This window comes from Antedon bifida, chromosome 7, assembly GCF_963402885.1.
Source record: "Antedon bifida chromosome 7, ecAntBifi1.1, whole genome shotgun sequence".
Lineage (NCBI taxonomy): Eukaryota > Metazoa > Echinodermata > Crinoidea > Comatulida > Antedonidae > Antedon > Antedon bifida.
Window position 1 is genome coordinate 7,251,276 of NC_136232.1, and position 18,596 is coordinate 7,269,871.

The 18,596-nt window shown below is 36.4% G+C and overlaps 3 protein-coding genes across 8 annotated transcripts in view; all 3 read left to right on the forward strand.

Moving 5' to 3' along the window:
* The first annotated feature begins 189 nt into the window (after positions 1-189).
* Positions 190-7,611, forward strand: LOC144847675 (transmembrane protein 50A-like). 3 transcript variants are annotated; one of them, XM_078704162.1, is made up of 9 exons: positions 190-279; positions 715-853; positions 1,177-1,289; positions 1,508-1,575; positions 2,063-2,152; positions 3,374-3,454; positions 4,900-4,963; positions 5,352-6,567; positions 6,618-7,611. In XM_078704162.1, the coding sequence occupies exons 2-8, from the start codon at positions 755-757 to the stop codon at positions 5,395-5,397; spliced, it is 561 nt and encodes a 186-aa protein (XP_078560288.1). In that variant the 5' UTR covers positions 190-279; positions 715-754; the 3' UTR covers positions 5,398-6,567; positions 6,618-7,611. The 3 variants fall into 3 exon arrangements, with proteins under 3 accessions (XP_078560288.1, XP_078560289.1, XP_078560290.1); XM_078704163.1 differs by having other exon boundaries at positions 6,652-7,611; XM_078704164.1 differs by lacking the exon at positions 3,374-3,454.
* Positions 7,612-8,082: 471 nt separating this feature from the next.
* LOC144847890 (cytosolic beta-glucosidase-like) lies at positions 8,083-10,408 on the forward strand. The gene is made up of 3 exons (XM_078704456.1): positions 8,083-8,222; positions 8,515-9,860; positions 9,955-10,408. The coding sequence occupies exons 2-3, from the start codon at positions 8,537-8,539 to the stop codon at positions 10,170-10,172; spliced, it is 1,542 nt and encodes a 513-aa protein (XP_078560582.1). The 5' UTR covers positions 8,083-8,222; positions 8,515-8,536; the 3' UTR covers positions 10,173-10,408.
* Positions 10,409-10,681: 273 nt separating this feature from the next.
* LOC144847617 (mitogen-activated protein kinase kinase kinase 4-like) overlaps positions 10,682-18,596 on the forward strand; it is a 42,194-nt gene continuing 34,279 nt past the window's right edge. For all 4 annotated transcript variants that reach the window (XM_078704064.1, XM_078704065.1, XM_078704063.1 and 1 more), the window contains exons 1-12: positions 10,682-10,748; positions 11,312-13,073; positions 13,447-13,577; positions 13,915-14,032; positions 14,817-14,963; positions 15,262-15,419; positions 15,855-15,962; positions 16,350-16,449; positions 16,669-16,752; positions 17,248-17,487; positions 17,834-17,983; positions 18,349-18,510. In XM_078704064.1, the coding sequence (XP_078560190.1) occupies positions 10,705-10,748; positions 11,312-13,073; positions 13,447-13,577; positions 13,915-14,032; positions 14,817-14,963; positions 15,262-15,419; positions 15,855-15,962; positions 16,350-16,449; positions 16,669-16,752; positions 17,248-17,487; positions 17,834-17,983; positions 18,349-18,510 (3,204 nt within the window). In that variant the 5' untranslated portion in view covers positions 10,682-10,704. The remainder of the gene's footprint in view (positions 10,749-11,311; positions 13,074-13,446; positions 13,578-13,914; positions 14,033-14,816; positions 14,964-15,261; positions 15,420-15,854; positions 15,963-16,349; positions 16,450-16,668; positions 16,753-17,247; positions 17,488-17,833; positions 17,984-18,348; positions 18,511-18,596) is intronic.

Below are 18,596 nucleotides of genomic sequence, written 5' to 3' on the forward strand. Positions count from 1 at the left end.
CTTTCGATTTATAATACTAATCAAATGACGAAAATACATAACATATTCCATCCATCACCTTGTTTGTTTGAAAGCCTTTGGAGCGCAATGTGTTTTGGGGACCGAACATTATAGTACGTACATACAAAGATAGTACACTGTCTTTGGTACATAGGCCTATGTTGAGGGCGCTAACATGTTTTTTTTAATGGAGAGAGTAATTTTTCTGGATTTTGTGGATAGAGAGAGAGCTGAGGCCTACATGATTGTGTTTTCCGGATGATTTTGTTGTTTAAAAGGGTATGTTTCCCCTTTTTATTTGGTTAAAAAGTATCTAATGTTGCAAACCAACATTCGTTGATAATAGAAAATATGCATAACTAGATATACATTCCAGGATAACGTCATAAATTATAATATTATGTAGACTACCTATAGACTGCCTATAATATAATTAGGCCTAGGCTAGGCTAATAATCCATCTTCGTTGGGCTTTACCACCCGCATATTTCTGCTGCTGCAGAAGTAATATTTTGCTGTGGTTGTGCCCCCAGTGCTAGGCCAAGTGTCCTTCAAGTGATAACAATAATTCCTTGAAAAATATAATATGAATATTTATTATTATTCTAACTAGGCCTAGGTGAGCCTAAATAAGACTTATAAGTGAATTTAAATCAAACTTATGTTTTTCTACTATTTTTTAGATTCTTAATCTTAATTCTTATATCTTTTTAGATTTTTAAAAATTGATCATCGTAAACAAGTGTCGTGAATCATGTCGGGTTGTTTGGATAATGTGCAATGCCATCTACCAGAATGCTGTCGCATTGGGGACAAGAGAAATGCTATTGCATCAGTGTTGGCTGGAATATTTGTAAGTCAGTCATCAAACAAGAATATAATAAAAATATAATATGTTAATTTGAGGGTGCCTTTTTCCATCTCCTAAACACCCCTTTTTAACATCCTTGATCCCTGATATTACAGTTGCAGCAACTGAGGCAGACGAGCCAAGTCTGAAATTTTCAATTTTCACTACCCACCCCTGCAGTTCCCCATCTAAGATCTTCATATTTATATTAATAAATAATAGTAATATTTAAAGCATCTTTGCCTTGTCTGTTTTTAACCTCTTGCTACGGCCTTGAGCTGCCATCAGAAAATTTTAAAAATGTTTTTTTCTTTTATTTGTCTCAGTTTTTTCACGGTTGGTGGATCATCATCGATGCTGCCGTTTTGTATCCAGATAACAGCCAGATGAAGCACGCCTACCACGTAGTTGGCATATTTTCTACGGTGGCATTTTTTATGTAAGTAAATCTAATGTTGAAGCTGTGTAGAACCTATCCCCCTTTCACCTTGGCCTAAATCTTAGGAGTTCACACTCATCGGGATGCCAACGTTTTGTATGGTATACACCCCGACATGAATAGTGTAGATAAGCGCTGTATCTTTTAGCAAAAATCTAAATAAACAACATTATAAAAGTAATAATAAAATAATATTGTTTATTTATTTGTTTTTACAGGATAAATGCTGTGTCAAGTGGTCAGATTAGAGGTGATAACTACAATTCGGGATGTTTAGGTCAAACAGGTCAGTCTGCTAAATATAGAAGTAAAACCGGCATGGTGAAAAAAAAATATTGGCACTAAGTTTGATTTGTTAAACTCTGTCTACACTATCAAACTTTATGTGACAAAAAAATGTGACATGCCCATATATGGACATGATATCACTACCATATTTGGGCAAATCACACTTTTTTGATAGTGTAGACAGAGATTTAACAAATTTTGAGCTCTTTGTAACATCTTTTAATTCATCATCATCATCATCAGTTATGCCTCTTGTCATGACACTTTCCACTATCTTTTGCCATTCTCCTCTGTTATGGGCAGGATGGACCTTTTAACTGTACAAAATGCTTAATATTTACAGAGCTCGTATTCATTCTATATACTCACATACATAGTGGGTTTTTCAATACACAGATCAAGTTCCATTAATAAATATCTAAACCCTTTCTCCTCATGGCTATCACATCCAAATGAATTTGAGGTGTTTTTTTGTTACCAAATAGGTGCAAGGATTTGGCTCTTCATTGGGTTCATGCTCGCATTTGGATCCCTGATTGGCTCCTGTTGGATACTATTTGGCGGATACGTCACAAGTAAGTCATTAAGATTTTATTACCGTTTTCTGATATACTTGTTCATTGCTATGAGTTCTTCATCTAATATACAGATCATATACTGATCTACTGATCATAAAATTCTTCATCTAATTCCCTCCAAATATCCTTTTATTAAATTCCCGATGTTTGCTTAATAATATTTTAGCATGAAAGGATTGAAAATAATGCCTTCAAAATGTGTTTGTTTGCTGTCAAATGGAAAATGATAATGCTCTCCAAAGCTCAATACAATACCTATAGTTTGTTCAACACTTTTTCAAGTTACATACACAGATACGAATTTGACTACAATTATAATAAAACATCTTAGTTATTTTGTTCCTGTGAAAAAAGGAAAATTTGGCCAGAGATTGACTGCAAACAAATCATTTTGAAGGCTTCTGTCATTTTTCATGTATTATTCAAAGTTATTTCGGTTTAATTTTATTTATATTTTATATTTAGTTATTTGAATATATATTTCCTATGAAATATGTTTGTAGTAGAACCTCTCCTCTGGGACACCTACAATTCAGGAGACACACCCCAATTCAGGAGACACACCCCAATTCAGGAGACACACCCCAATTCAGGAGACATCCCCTAATTCAGGAGACACACCCCAATTCAGGAGACACACCCCAATTAATGTTTCCTATGAAATGACAAAAAACGGGCAATATTTGTTTTATGGCCAACCCCTACTTAGGGGCCAATCCCTACTCTTGGGACACCCCTATTATGTGAACACTTCCAAGGTGTTCTAGTTTATTTTTTACAATAGTAGCCTGGAAGATGTTATAGGTGTCCCATTAAAGCTTCCACTAGGACGCAATGAAAGGACGTAAAGCAATGCATTCAATTTGACAAATGACTAAAGGCGATGGATTATCAGTCATTAACAGTCGCATGTCATTGGTCAACTCGCATGCATTGTGTCTATGTCTTTTCGTCACGTCTCTAGTGGGAACCAAGTATATTGGAGTTCTACTGTATGTTACTTTAAACCTGAGATGTTGTGTTATTTATTTTTGAGTTATCATCTAAAGCTCTGTCCACACTATCAAACTTTACAAAAAGTGTGATGTGCCCAAATATGGTAATGATGTGACATCATCATGTCCATATATGGGCACATCACATTTTTTTGTCACATAAAGTTTGATAATGTAGACAGAACTTAATATTATGTTGTATTTAACTGTTTGGTGTTTATAGATAAACATGATGTATCCCCTAGCCCTATAAACAACTCAACTGTAAGTCCTACTACTTCAATAATGACAACAACGTTAGAGGGTAAGAAATGTAAATGTTGTTGCTTGATATATAGTAATCATGCATCCTCCATTCTAACATTAATGTACAATATATTGCTTAGTACTAATCATGCATCTATTTTTTATTTTATTTCCAAACCCAACCAACAGCAAAAAGTGAGGCATTTAATAAAAAGGCAAACTGCCTTAAATGTCTTATGCCAATAACAGGAGGGTAAAAACAAAATGGATACAATTTTAACATTACTACATACAATACATTGCTTAGTACTAATCATCATCCATTATACTAAGTTTAGCATATGTTGCCCCAACCTGTGACCTTCCTACTTTTAACTCCACTATTTTGTTGGTTACTCTGGCATTCTTCAACATCAGTTCTTACAGTCCCATGAGTGTGAAGTCTTACCGTTGGCTACTAGCACAAATTAAGTGCAATAAGTAATACTTGTGGGTGAGGGAAAAGGTTCCCATTTAACTAAGCATTCTGCTTGGTTTAAAACATTTTTAATTAGTGCCATTTCAATATATGCTTCAATTACAAGATTTAATTCTATTCCATCCTTTTTCTTATAAAACATACTGTACATTAAAAGTTAACAACCTACAATTTTTTTCTAAAGCACCATTTCATAATTCTGTGACATCACTTTTGAGGAATTACAAATTTCCATGCTGCTTTAAAGCACTGTTCACACTATCAAACTAGTTTGACAAAATAAGTGTGATGTGCCCAAATATGGTAGTAATATGACATCGTGTTTATGTACAGGCACATCACATGTTTTTGTCACATAAAGTTTGATAGTGTAGACAGAACTTAAAATAGCTTTTTTCACCACTATTTTTGTGCATTTGCTGTTGCTACTTAAATTTGCTATTATCACTAACTTGTTGGTCTAATATTAAAACTCTCATTTACATTATTTAAGTAGCATATCTCTTTACATAATTAATAAGCATCAATAACTACAGATTCTTTGCTTTGGTGCTTCATTTCATGGGTGTGGCTTATTTTGTCTTCTGTTATTTTCTTAATAAACTGCTATGCAACCAACTAATTCCTCCGTTGTACACCAATGACCATCATGCACATTTATTAAAATATGTAATATATAAGTTATTCACAGTTGACTCTCTAGTACAACCATATTGGTGTGCTGATTTGGTAGTCGTTGCACTGCTAGCTGCTGTAGGTCCGTAGATGGCCTAATCCGAATTTCCTCAGTTCAGGACCTGAATAAATACATTTAACTTTTAACATTTAAAACTGCAAATTTTCCCAAAACAGACTTTTTTGGGGAGAAAAGGTTCAAAAAGTTCCAAATTCTTTTTTACCAATAAAATCACATTCAGAATACCAGAATTTCTGGGAAATGAGACATACTAGCCCAGCCCAAGGGTGTCCGATATTAGAAAATAAAAGCTAATTAATTAATCTTCTTAATTATTAATTAATTGTAGATAGCTTTGAAGCTGTGTATCCTGGAGTTGCCATCTTTTTGCAGAATTTTTTTATATTTATTGCGTAAGTAAATACTTAATTGTTAATAGCCTAAGTCATTTACTACATCAAAGTTCCACTTCAATCAAAGCTCCAGTGGTCTAATGGTTAGGACATCTGCATATCAAGCAGAAGGTTCCGGATTCGAATTACGGTTGGGGTGACTTTTTCTCATTCTCACCATTTATACTGAAATATAATTTATTAATTTGAAAAGATAAAGATGAGGAAATCTGTAAGAATGACAAAAAAGTCGGCCCAACCAATATTCGAAGCCGGAGCCTTCTGTTACTGTTCCATTACATTATATATACTGAAATGGAAAAATATAAGTGTTAATAGAGCCAGATACAATACATATTTATATACATAAATTTAATACATATTTCTTTTACAAATTGTTTTTTTTTAGTTCAATGATATTCAAATTTGGCCGAACTGAGGATCTTTGGGAATAGAAGACAAGAATCAGTTGTTGAGCCATGCAATCACTTAGTGAAGAGAGGTGGCCTAGTTTAGAACAAGTACTGTACAATTAAACCTATGATAAAATTAACCCACCAGTTAACAATTTACACACCTCTCACAGTTGTAAATACCTTTTGGTTGGAACTTGGTGTGACCAAGGATCCATGAAATATACTAAGAATAATAAATATGCAAGTGTAACAGAGATAGCTTAATTACAATAAGAAAATAGCACGGTGAGAGAGCATTTTTTCATGCGAATCGAAAGTGTCAGCTCATACGCATGCATATTCTTCCAAATCCCTCTCTGCGACAAATTCAAAACAAAAGTTTTTTGCTTCAGCAAAATTGGTAGTTTTAATTGTTTCTACTTTTTGCAAAGCGAAAAAAGGCGCAACCAATCAGAGCTCAGGAAATGATGCATTCATAAGCACTCATGCAAATCGAAACGATCAGCAGACACGCTATGAACATGAAAATCGCAGCTATTTGCTCTTGAGTGGAAATGGTAGTGTGATTTTTTTTTTCTGCGAAGCATTGAATCCGCGTGAACAAATTCACCTAATGGAAAATCGGCTTAAGTCTCTATGACTGATAAAGATCTGCAAGAAAAAAATTACAAATATTATTAGGTAAGGCTTATTGAAGGAAATACAATTTGACTGGAATATATTAACAAAAAGAAATTTAATTTTTGTAGTTATCAATATTGTTTGAATATTGTCGTATTCCTATGTCAAATTTTGGATGCTAAAATTCTCATAGATAATGATTTTGTTGCATACAAAAATGTAAATTTTAATGATTTTATTTATATTTTAGTATATAGTTTATTTATTATGGTCCATGTTTTATTGCAACTTTATATCGTAGCCTATTGGCATTTTGCTATTTGTTAGTTGTGGACGTATCGTATAGAAATATTTATACAATTTTATATACAGTAGAATTCCTTTTAAGGGGACACATTTGGTTTCCAAATGTCGCCTTAATAGGGGAGTCCCATGAGTAGGGTATTTTGCCCGTTCGTTTCACCGGAAAGTGTCCCTTTAATATAAGTGTACCCTGAATAGGTGTTGGCTGTAGTGTTAAATATATATTTCCCCTTGTTCATTTCACAGAAAAGTGTCCCCTGAATAGGAGTGTCCCTTGAATAGAGTGTCCCTTGAATAGGAGTGTTCCCTGAATTGGAGTGTTCCCTGAATAGAAGTGTCTCCTGAATAGGAGTGTCTCCTGAATAGGAGTGTCTCCTGAATAGGAGTGTCTCCTGAATAGGAGTGTCTCCTGAATAGGAGTGTCTCCTGAATAGGTGTGTCTCCTGAATAGGAGTGTCTCCTGAATAGGAGTGTCTCCTGAATAGGAGTGTCTCCTGAATAGGAGTGTCCCCTAAATAGAGGTGTTCCCTGAATAAGGGTGTACTGTCCCCTGAATAGGGGTGTCTGAAAGGAGGGGTAAAAGAAGAGTAATTTTTAAATGGAGAGTGAACATGAGTTAGTTGACAAGATGTCACCAGTGGCGTAACAGCTATGAGTGCTCACTGGCGAAACCCAGATGCCCCAGAGCATGAGCAGTCAACTACCCAGCGTTGGAGAGCCCCTTAGGAGTGCTAAACCAGGGGCTCCAGAGCATGAGCAGTCCAATACCACTACCCAGCGTTGGAGGGCCCTTAGGAGTGCTAAACCAGGGGCTCCAGAGCATGAGCAGTCCAATACCACTACCCAGCGTTGGAGGGCCCTTAGGAGTGCTAAACCAGGGGCTCCAGAGCATGAGCAGTCCAATACCACTACCCAGCGTTGGAGGGCCCTTAGGAGTGCTAAACCAGGGGCTCCAGAGCATGAGCAGTCCAATACCACTACCCAGCGTTGGATGTCCCTAAATGAAATCAAATTTTAAAAATCATGTCGTTACACCACCAATAAATAGATTACATTACACAGAGATATTATAGTTCACTATAATATCTCTATGCATTACAATACACCTTTTGACTGTTGATTTGATATGTATTCATTTGGCCACCGTAATACCTAATAGATATGTTATAGAATCAAATGGGCATTTTATGAATCCCACGTGTAATATATATTTCTGTACAGAATATTCAAAGAAATTATAATTTATATTATTTTATATTTTCATTATGCATTAATTTTCTTTTGTGGCATGTTTAATTTGACGATTAAAAGATAAAGCGGTTTATGTAATTTTGTATACAGTGTGTTTTTGTGTTTCACAATTTGACATGTTGGACATGTACCGGTTTATTGTCGTTATTCCACAATACGAACGTACGTATTATTAAAATAACAAAAAGAAAGTTCCGAAGAATTTTAATCGGTGCGATCACGCATTAAAAATAAAAGAGCACAACATGCATTCTATATACAAAGTGTGCAGAACTAAATAGACAATTGAAAGTTCGCAAGGCCATATACACGGTTGCTCTCGCGTGCGTAAATTTGAGTTAGTCAGTGTTTACCGACCAACCGACCGACATAGTGAGCTGTAGAGTCGCGTTTGCATGCGACTAAAAAGTGTACCCTCGTCGAAAAAGCTATCAGTGCACCAGGCCGACCGCACCCTATCCACCAGAATTGGGCGCAACTGACTAGATAGCTAACAAAAGGCCTGATAATAATCTGATATGTACCGTACATTACAAGGGTTCAGCCAGACTAAACTTTACATTTGCAGATAACCCGATATTGAACTATATTCACGCGGCATATTTGTTCAATTTTTGCATAGATTGGATTCTTTCCAACCGGGGGTTTTTCAGTAGTAGGTGTACTGGATTTTAGCGATCTCCAAAGAGGTAAAATTTACATTTATATTGTTGTTTTAAAACAAGACTTTTAGCACTAGTTGCCGTATTTGTATCACGCTATCCATAAGCTCTACCTACATACACAGAACCATGCAGCAGACAAATTAGCATGGACTTTGTGGCCGCTGTGCATCTTTCGAAATCAAATCCTGTACATGCCTTACGAATTACCACGTGTAAATCTAATTTAATAATACCGGCTTCATTATTTCTGTTCTTGTTCCGCGTGCTCAGATTGTATAAAAATTCATGTTACTTTGTGTATTTTATTTTTTTATAGTTTACATAGGATAGGATCCAATATGCAGGGGCAGTTGTTTGCTATACTCTTCGTCACCTTGTGCGTTGGGACGTTGGCAGAAGACGAGTTTCTTTACAAACAGTTCACGGATCCTGAGCGAGATGCATTCTACTACGGAAAGTTTCAGGAAGACTTTGCTTGGGGAGTTGCCACGGCATCGTACCAGATCGAAGGGGCCTGGAACGAAGACGGCAAGGGACCAAGTGTTTGGGATACGTTCGCTCATACTCCTGGAAAGACGCATTTGAACCAGACAGCCGATGTGACCTGTGATAGTTACCACAAGATCGCAGAAGACGTAAAGAATCTTAAGGAATTGGGTGTCAATCATTACAGGTTTTCACTATCCTGGTCTCGCATCATGCCCAAAGGAACACCAGATGAGATCAATCCAGCTGGCGTACAGTATTACCATGACCTGATCGATGCCCTGCTTTCTGCTAACATCCAACCAATGGTGACGCTTTACCACTGGGATATGCCACAGGTATTGATGGATATCGGCGGCTGGGAGAACGAACTTATGCATGCGTTATTCGTAGCGTACGCAGATTTTTGCTTCAATGAATACGGAGGAAAGGTTACGAAGTGGATTACCTTCAACGAACCAACCGTATTCACTGTTTTTGGCTACGAGATCGGTTACCACGCACCTGGAAAGACTCACCTGGGCTGGGGTGCTTACCGAGCCGGTCACATTGTCCTAAAAGCACATGCAAGCGCGTATCATCTGTACGATAAAAAATACAGAGCATCGCAAAATGGAGTTGTCGGTATTACTCTTCACGCGCGTTGGTACGAGCCTAAAACGGACACTGATGCTGACCGTGCAGCTGCCCATCGTGCATTAACTGGTGAACTTGGCTGGTTTGCTCATCCGGTATTCCTAACGGGTGATTATCCTGAAGTTGCAAAGGAACTAATTGCCGCAAAGAGCCGAGCAGTCGGTCTAACATCATCCAGATTCCCGGAATTTACAGAGGAAGAGAAACAGATGTTGAAAGGTTCTGCGGATTTCTTTGGCTTGAATCATTACTCGACCAGTTACATCGAAAATAAGGTAGATGCGTCTCTGATCCCAAACATCATGTCCGATCTTGACTACAAAGCCAGCGAAGACGATTCTTGGGACAGAACTGGTTCCTGGTGGTTGAGACCGGTTCCATGGGGGTTGCGTAGGACTCTTAAATGGATCAAGAAGACGTATGGTGATATACCAGTATATATTACGGAAAATGGAATGTCGGAGAATGACGGGCCAGTGAGATTGGAGGATACGGACAGAGTTACGTATTATAGAGCGTACATTAATGAGATATTAAAAGGTAAATTATCACTGTCGGCAATGAAGTGTCTAATTCATTGACGTCACCATCACCTTATAGCACCATGATAATAATTTTATGTTTTATTCTTTAGCCCAACAGATTGATGGGGTGAATTTAAAAGGTTATATCGCCTGGACTTTGATGGACAACTTTGAATGGGCCGAAGGATACAACGAGCGATTTGGTCTCTTCCATGTGGACTTTAACGACCCGGATAGACCTAGAACAGCACGTGCATCAGCCAAGGCTTTTGCTCAAATCATAAAAGATAATGGTTTCATAAAAGTCAAAGAAAAGTCTGAATTGTAGTCTGAAATAAGTTCCTCAATAAACCGTCCGTTGGGAAACAATCGAAATGCAAACAACAAATCAAAATAATATGTTATAATATAATAATAATGATACACGCATTATTTAAGTACTGAAGTATAATATCTATTCTTCAAAGACGTCACTGGAAAAAAATGCATCCTAGAAAAGTATGTTAATCTGGATATGATTATGTTTATAATTTTTCTATAATAGCCTAGCTATAATGCTCTAAAAAATAAATAAAAAAAAGAACTAAATTTCTGTTTTGGATATTTTATCTATTTGCTATTTGTAAACAAAAATGTCTGTGTATTTTTGTGATAAAGGCGAGGACTGAGTTTTCATTTTGTTAGCTGATTTATCAATATTTAATTTTTATAATTAAAATTGACGACCGACCACCTGTTCCTGTACGTGTGTGTGTGATAATTTAAAAAACATTAGTACCGCCCTCTATGATATGCTGTAGGCCTATACGATTATTTATTTTTTTTCCTTTTTCGGAAGAACAACAATGTTTTGACGTGAAATGGCTAGGGTCAAGGAAAAAAGTTATTTTGATGATGATAAGAGGTTGGAAATTGATTTTATTTGGCACAATTATTATTATTTATTAATAAACCATTCGAAGAATGACTTAATTGAGGTTGCCGTGCTTGGATTTATGATAATATATGATTATTTAGTAGGTAGGCTAGAGAGAGGCCAGCACAATCAATCGGACACACGGACGCATAGGATAGGCTACAGTCTAAGGACAGGGATAATTGGCCTAGGCCTAGCCTATATAGGTTGATCAGATTAATTCTAGGTTTCAAGTCACAGTAGGAGGCATAATTGTCATATAGAAGTAGCCTACTGCAGACAAGTTTGGGGGTACTAGGGTAGCTGCACCTTACCTAGTACTACTAACTAGTCATAATTGTTATGGTATTTAATTATTATTTAATTTTTAAAGCTCATATTTTTAATAAACAAAAATCAATGTTATTAATTAATCAAGTGATGTAGATCTGAATTTAAGAGTGGGGTACAATCCTATTTAGGCATGTTGCAATGTCACTGCGTGTAATCACACCCATTTTAGAGCAGGTTCTGGTGCCTTTCTGCAGTGTGTACATATTTTTTTCTTGCAGATTACAAGACCATGATGATGAGTTCGAAGTTTTGGATATAGAAAGAGATGCTTCCAACAGTTACGATGATGACGGACCATTCCATTCTCTAGACATAGAGATCGCTCGTAATTACACATATGGAACAACTCCGCCTCTCAATCAACGAGAACTGAAACGTGCTGGCAGAAAAGAAAAAGCAAAAGTCATTTATGGCGGGTGTTCAAAACCGAACAAGTTCAAAGGACAGAACAATTCATTTAATGAATGCGATTTCCCACCTGTAACCCGTAAAAACTCGCAGGAGGGTTGCGGAGCCGATGCGAAGGAGATGTACAATAAAAAGAAGATACATATGATGAAGGAACGAGACCAGCAACGGGAGGAGAAGATCTCAATCAGAGATAATAAAAGTTGTATTGTACAGGAACCGATTAATACACTGTCAAGTTACTCAAGTAATCGTTTCAAGAGTTTAACTTACCAACAAGTTAGTCCCCCTCTTTCACCGAATAATGCCTCGAAGAAACGACCAACATCAACCGGAAGTCAAATAAGTGAATGTTCAGAAGACCGCCTTACCTTCCATAAAACGTTTTCATTACTTATCAAAATGGGAGCAAGTAATTCGAAAAAGGAAAAAAGTACAGATATCAGTAAGCTGAGTGTGCAGAGACAGAACAGTCAACAACTAGAGTTCTGGCAGGCTGAGCTGTCGGAGTTATTATGGTTGGAACTGCAAGCGTGGCATAACTGTGTAGACATGGAACAACAAGATGTATTATTATACCAAGCTCGTTTAAAAGCAAAGGAAGTTGTCGATAGAATATTGAAATTTAGATTTGAACCAATAATATCCGGGATACAGCGGAGCAAGTCACTGCAGACGACTCGTCGTTTATTTAGTTCTGATGGCAACGATGATTCTGCTCTTGGAGATGAAGACGATGACATGTCTTACATTCCACATAGTCTTTCAGATTCCAATATTGACAGAGGCAGAGAAGGGAGCATATTTTCAGATACCTCAGATTCGGCTCCCATGTTACGAAGATGTTCGCTTGCGTTCGGCTTCGAAGTAACAGCAATGATGAAAATGATGCAATTAGCTCACCGACAAATCCATCCTCTATTGCGAGATTTCGAGAATGTACAAAAATTGTTCATATCTTCGAGAGCTCTAGAGGGTGGTATATCAGACTTTACCAATCCATCGTTTACCCGACAGATTAACACTTTGAATTTATGGATTAACATTACTGTCGATATTTCACATAAATTGAAATTGCTAGGTCGTCATCTTGATGTTTATGACACGGGTAACTGGCCTGGAATGGCATACAACGCGCAATACTCAATTAACGGCAATTCCGATATCGTTAAACCGTATCCGAAAAAAAGTCGTCAGAGTCTGGCGAGTGTTCGAGAAGACTCTGCCGATCATCAAGATCTGGAGATAGAAGATGATGTTCTGTCATCTACTGATGACACACCCGAACACACACCAGTTGCCCTCTCTGATGACACACCTAGCAGCACACCGGTCAATACCCCTAGGTCGGAAAAATCACCCATTACGCGCATTTTCAGTTCATGTCATTTTAGTTTTGATGAGGAGGGTACAGCGTATATGTATAGACCTTACGTGGACAGCGGTCTGAAGCATAACGGTTTGGAAAAAACAATGATTGCGCTGCAGTCCATCATAGGTCCAACTTTGACACGAGCAAAAATGGCGCTTGAAAAATCATCACAATCTGATATTGTCACTGATTCCTCAAAGGTAAGTTGAACGAGAAATACAAAGGTGATCATGGGCTAGAAGTGGGAGCCTACATCTGTCTGTATGCTGTATAATATGAATGCAGTAGCAACAATTTAACAATATACAGTACTGCATTAGTGTAGACTATCCACATTGATCTTAATCCTTCTTTTGGAACACCCCTATTAAGAAAACAGTTTCACATGAAACGAACAAAGGGAAATATATATGTACAGCCAACCCCTACTTAGAGGACACATCTATTAAGGGGACTTTCCAACCCCTATTCAGGGGACACCACTAACAAGAAGGCCATTTTTTAGGAAATTCTGTCTGAGGCTGGCAAGTATACTTACTAATGATTGTTATATTATATTTAACTTCCTTGCAGGTTGAGGAATATCCTAGTCACCCTTGTCTGGATACCTGCTCTGCTAATGTCAATGATCCTAAGACTTCTTGCTTTATTAAACATGGCTGTCACAGCCAAGAATTTCAAGAAATGAATCTACCATCATTCAGGTATAGTTTACTGATGAACACATTAAGAAGCGAGTCTAGAGTGGTATCAAGGTGGTTTAAATAATGTATGGGTATTCCAATGTTATAACGACAACTACACTGTATCAAGTTATTACCCATCACCCACCTGTACTTCTTATAATGACAACTAAACTGTATTAACTTATAATTACCCATCATCCACCTGTACTTCTTATAATGACAACTCCACTGTATTAACTTATAATTACCCATCACCTGTACTTTGACATGAAACACCCTTCCTCCCTCACAAATAGACAATGAACCCACTCTCCTTTGACTATATTCACATTTGCTCTGATGTTTTGTTCGTTAGGCATGCTTATCTGTTTCTGCTTCGTGTTCTGTTGGATGTCATGCATGAAAGCTTACAGTTCCGCCTTGCGCAAAAACCAGCAGCCGTTGCAGAACCTTCTATCCACAGTATAAATCAGGTAAATATTGTATTTTGTGTCTTAAGCTCTGTCTATACTATCAAATTTTATGTGACAAAAAATGTGCCTATATATGGATATGATGATGTCATATCACTACCATATTTGGGCATATCACTACCATAATTGGGCATGTCACTTTTTTAGTCAAACTAGTTTGAAAGTTTCGACAGAGATTTAGCTATAAAAACAAGTAACATTTCATTACATTACATGCAGTGTAAAGCCTTTCCCCAAATTGTTGGAACAGCTCCATGACCTAATGTTCTTGCAGAATCTTAAAATTTTGGGTTGCAATTCGGGAATTTGATAAATATAATGCTTATCTGGCATTCAAAGGAACCGTCAACCAAGTAGCTATGTTTCATCTAGTAGAATGGATAACTTGCAAAAGCACACCTGAGATAATTCAGGGGTCACCTTTCCTAAAACATAGTCGATATATAAGTATATCAGTTTTCCTTTGATATCAATCTTATGAGAAAGTTTCTAAGGCAAGAGTACTAGCTTGGAGAAACTTGATGTATATGAATTGTGGTTTAGGAATATTTTTCAATTTACGTTGACCTTCGGGACACGAGTAGAGAAATTCTAAATTCCCGACATGATTTGTAATTGCCGCAGGATTTCGGCCAGGCAATTCTGCGAGCACTGGCTATAAACACGTAGCTATAAGGTAGTTCCTATATTTATAAAGGATGAGTAAATAATTGTGAATTGATTGATTGATAAGGTAGTTCCATGCTATGTGTGTGATTGTGATTCTGTGGTTCTTGTTTCTCAGCTAATACACGAGTGTAAGGAGGTGATTCGATGGGCGGTCTGGGTCAAAGGTTACTACCATAGAATGGTGCAAGCCGTTGTTTGTGAAAGTCTGGATGCTGACACAGACATTGAAGAATATGAAGAAAACTTGAAGAATATGCTTGAGGTATTTTAGTTATCTTTGAATATTTTCAACTTTCAGTATTTTCATCTTTAAATATTTTCATCTTTAAAATGAATTAATGTTTGTGATTTAGATGCAAAGGCAATTCTGATGATGAGATGACGATTGTAATACAGTATTACTTACAAACATATATTACACACTTATCAGCAGCTAAGTGATAAGAACAATCCTCAGCAACTGTATCATGTGGTCCCTCTTCATGGTGAATCACTTTTTGAGCTAAGGTTACATTGGAGTTCACTCTCTAGTAAATTATAATATAACCTCTTTGTTATAGGTGTATTTTGAATATCTCCATATATGGATGTCTATGCTTCAACGATCACCTTGTGCTTCAGCGAGTTTGAAGAACATTTTAGAAGAGGAGTGGGCTTTCTCAAAAGAATTCTGCCCTCATATAAGAAGTGGAGAATCTGAGGCTGGTAAAAGATTTTGGTAAGTTGTACTTAACTTATAATAGATTTTTAGATCTTTTTAGAGTTTAAAATCAATATAAGTAATTCATTAGCAATGTGCGACTGACTTAAAACTGTATTATTGAAAAGTTATTTTTTAGTGAAACTTTTGTCTAATCAAAAGAAGACTAAAACTCTGTCTACACCGTCTACAACGAAATGTGATGTGACCATATAGACATGATGATGACATATCACTACCATATTTGGGCACATCACACTTTTTTTTTCCAAATAATTTGATAGTGCTTAAAGCTACACTATCAAACTTTATGTTACGAAATGTGATGTGCCCATATATAGACAGGATGATGTCATATCATTACCATATTTGGGTATATCAAACTTTTTTTGATAGTGTAGACAGAGCTTAACAATAGCAATAAGTGAACTAGTCTTTATTTGTTTTATATAGCATTATGGCAAAGAGTCTTCTGGCTTCTACAAGTGAATACCTTGAGGGTGACACCGATGAAATATGCTCTGGACTTCAAGACAGCACATTGGATCTTCCAAATATTATGTAAGTTGCAATTTAATGACTTTATATACGTCATATCACAAGCTTTAATTAAGGAGTATAAATACATACATAGCGACATTGAGTGACTACATCCAAATGTTAACTATGTATTTGTTGGTCCAGTGTACACATCTGCACTTTAAAGAACCTAGTACGTCTTTTGAGACGAGTAGGGGGGTTACCCCGGTGTACTAGTTCACACACAGCCACTGTCACAAACTCAACATAGTACTATACACTGGCACTTTCTAACTGAAGAAGCTACCCATTATAAAGAATAAATAAATAATTTATAGTCTGAACGTAAAATGGATTTGTTTTAGTTGCTTTAGTATATTTTCGCCCTAAAGTTTACTCCCTCCTTGGTCTTTGTTTTTACCTTCTCAGACAGAGCACAAGAGATTATTGTAGAAGAATAAAACAGCTATTTTATGAAGCAAGGGAGAGAACCTCAAGAGCATTGAGTTTTGCAAAAATGTTGCGAAAAGTAAGACTTTTTTATGGTTTTTTTGTACTGAATAAACGATTTTAGAATTTTGTAATTTGTAAGTCATCAGCTTGCAGAGAAAGATAATAGGTAACTTTATTTTAAAGTGATATGGTGATGGTAGTGATATGACATCATCATGTCCATATATGGGTGCATCACATTAAATTTGATAGTGTAGACAGAGATTTATGATTTGTTTTGTTGACCTCTTTGCAGGATTTGGAAATTGCAGCTGAGTTTCATTTATCAGTTTCAACGGGCAGACTGCTTCAAGATTTAGAGAATTCAAAACATGTTAGGGTGAGTATGGTATTATAATTTGATTTAAAAAAAAATATACCTGAAACAATAAATTTGCCATGTTGATAGAAATATAGTACATGTATATCAAAGTTTCTTTTGTATGCCAATGTACAACAATAATAATAATAATAATAATATCCTGGATTTATATAGCGCCTAATGTTGTGAAACCTCTAAGCGCTGAACATTATTACCCAGTCATTTTTCCTGATCAAACACATATGGAAAAATACTCCCATAATGCAGCTAGTAATCAGCGCAAAGTTGTGTCTTGATCTAACCGGGTTCCCATTTTTACACCTGGGTGGAGAGAGGCAAACGTAAGTAAAGTATCTTGCCTAAGGATACAAGTAATGCGGCGAGAGTTGGATTCCAACCTCGATCTCACAATCTGTTGTCGAACGTCCAACACACTGCGCCACATGCCCTTATAATAGAGAAAAGTATGTAACATGACTATTAGTTAAAACCATATTGGTATTTTCTTCACAGATTAAACTAGACAGTCCTGGTCACATGTTATTTGTGCCGGAACATATCAAAGAGAACATCCAACAAATTCGTCAGCTACTGAGCGACCTCTGCGGTCGTGACGACTTCATCCAGTCAAGTCCGTCCAGCGAGGAAGGCTATCTGTTATTGGTCAAATCTGAAGAAGTTGACATTTGGCGTGGAGATTGTGTGGATGTTCCACTGAACGTTGAGAGGACTATAGCACTGGTCGATATACAGGTAATTTGGATTTCTGTACAGATTCAGTTCTATACATTTTTTGTGACTTTTAGATTGATTGATTGATTGATTGATCACTTTGTTTCAGAATAAAAATTTTATATATACAACAAACAATATAACGGAAAATCACACTAAAATAGATTTGAAGATTAAAACAGATAGTTTGTAGTACACCTAACAAGATCATTTTCACTTTTCAAAACTCTTATTCTGAAACCATAGATGCACTTTGAAAAGTGCTTATTTGCATTTTAAAAACTAGTCTATGGACAAGACCAAGAATGTTCAATTGTTTCAATGAATGAATGACTTTTTTCTTATATTTGTGTTTTCTAAAATTTAGGTTGAAAATCTTTTACTGGTTGTTAACCATTCATCTCAACTGTCAAGCCAACGCAAAGCTTTTGAGAAAGCTGTGGGTAGTGATGTTGCTCTAGTCATTGAAACTACCTCAAGTCATAACACAATATCAGATGCCTTGTCAGAACTTAAGGTGAGTACAGTTAGCTTCACTGACGCCTGCAGCAGTCTAAAAAAATCCTACTTAAATATTACAAAATCCGATTAAGGATCACATTATCTCTAAAGCTCTGTCTGCACTTAAAAAACTAGTTTGACAAATAAAGTGTGATTTGTCCAAATATGGTAGTGTTATGCCCAAAAATGGTAGTGATATGCCCAAAAATGGTAGTGATATGACATCATGTCCATATATGGGCACATCACATTTTTTGTCACATAAAGTTTGATAGTGTAGACAAAGCTTAATAGACATTTTCAAATTACACAATAACTGAATAGTGATTTCTATGTAATTTTGTAAAAGTACTTTAATACAAATATTCTCTATTTTGACAGACAAATGCCTTGAAACATGGTGAAACGTTAACTGCATGTATTTATAAGATACGTGAGAATCTTGACATTGACCGCATCCATGATATTGACCCTAACGACACGTCTAGACTCTGCAAGTATTTCAAAGAAACTATGCATAGATGCTTTGCGGTTGGATTTGAGGTAACTATAAATTATTACCGAGAATAGGTTAAAGTTCAGATTATGTTACACTAAGCAAGGCAATCTAACAAGAGGATGCTGAGCTC

Coding starts and splice junctions, on each gene's coding strand:
- LOC144847675 (XM_078704162.1), top strand. CDS start 755: ATGTCGGGTTGTTTGGATAATGTGCAATGCCATCTACCAGAATGCTGT. Junction 1,576..2,062: donor GGGATGTTTAGGTCAAACAG/GTCAGTCTGCTA, acceptor GTTACCAAATAG/GTGCAAGGATTTGGCTCTTC. Junction 4,964..5,351: donor AATTTTTTTATATTTATTGC/GTAAGTAAATAC, acceptor GTTTTTTTTTAG/TTCAATGATATTCAAATTTG.
- LOC144847890 (XM_078704456.1), top strand. CDS start 8,537: ATGCAGGGGCAGTTGTTTGCTATACTCTTCGTCACCTTGTGCGTTGGG. Junction 9,861..9,954: donor CATTAATGAGATATTAAAAG/GTAAATTATCAC, acceptor TTTATTCTTTAG/CCCAACAGATTGATGGGGTG.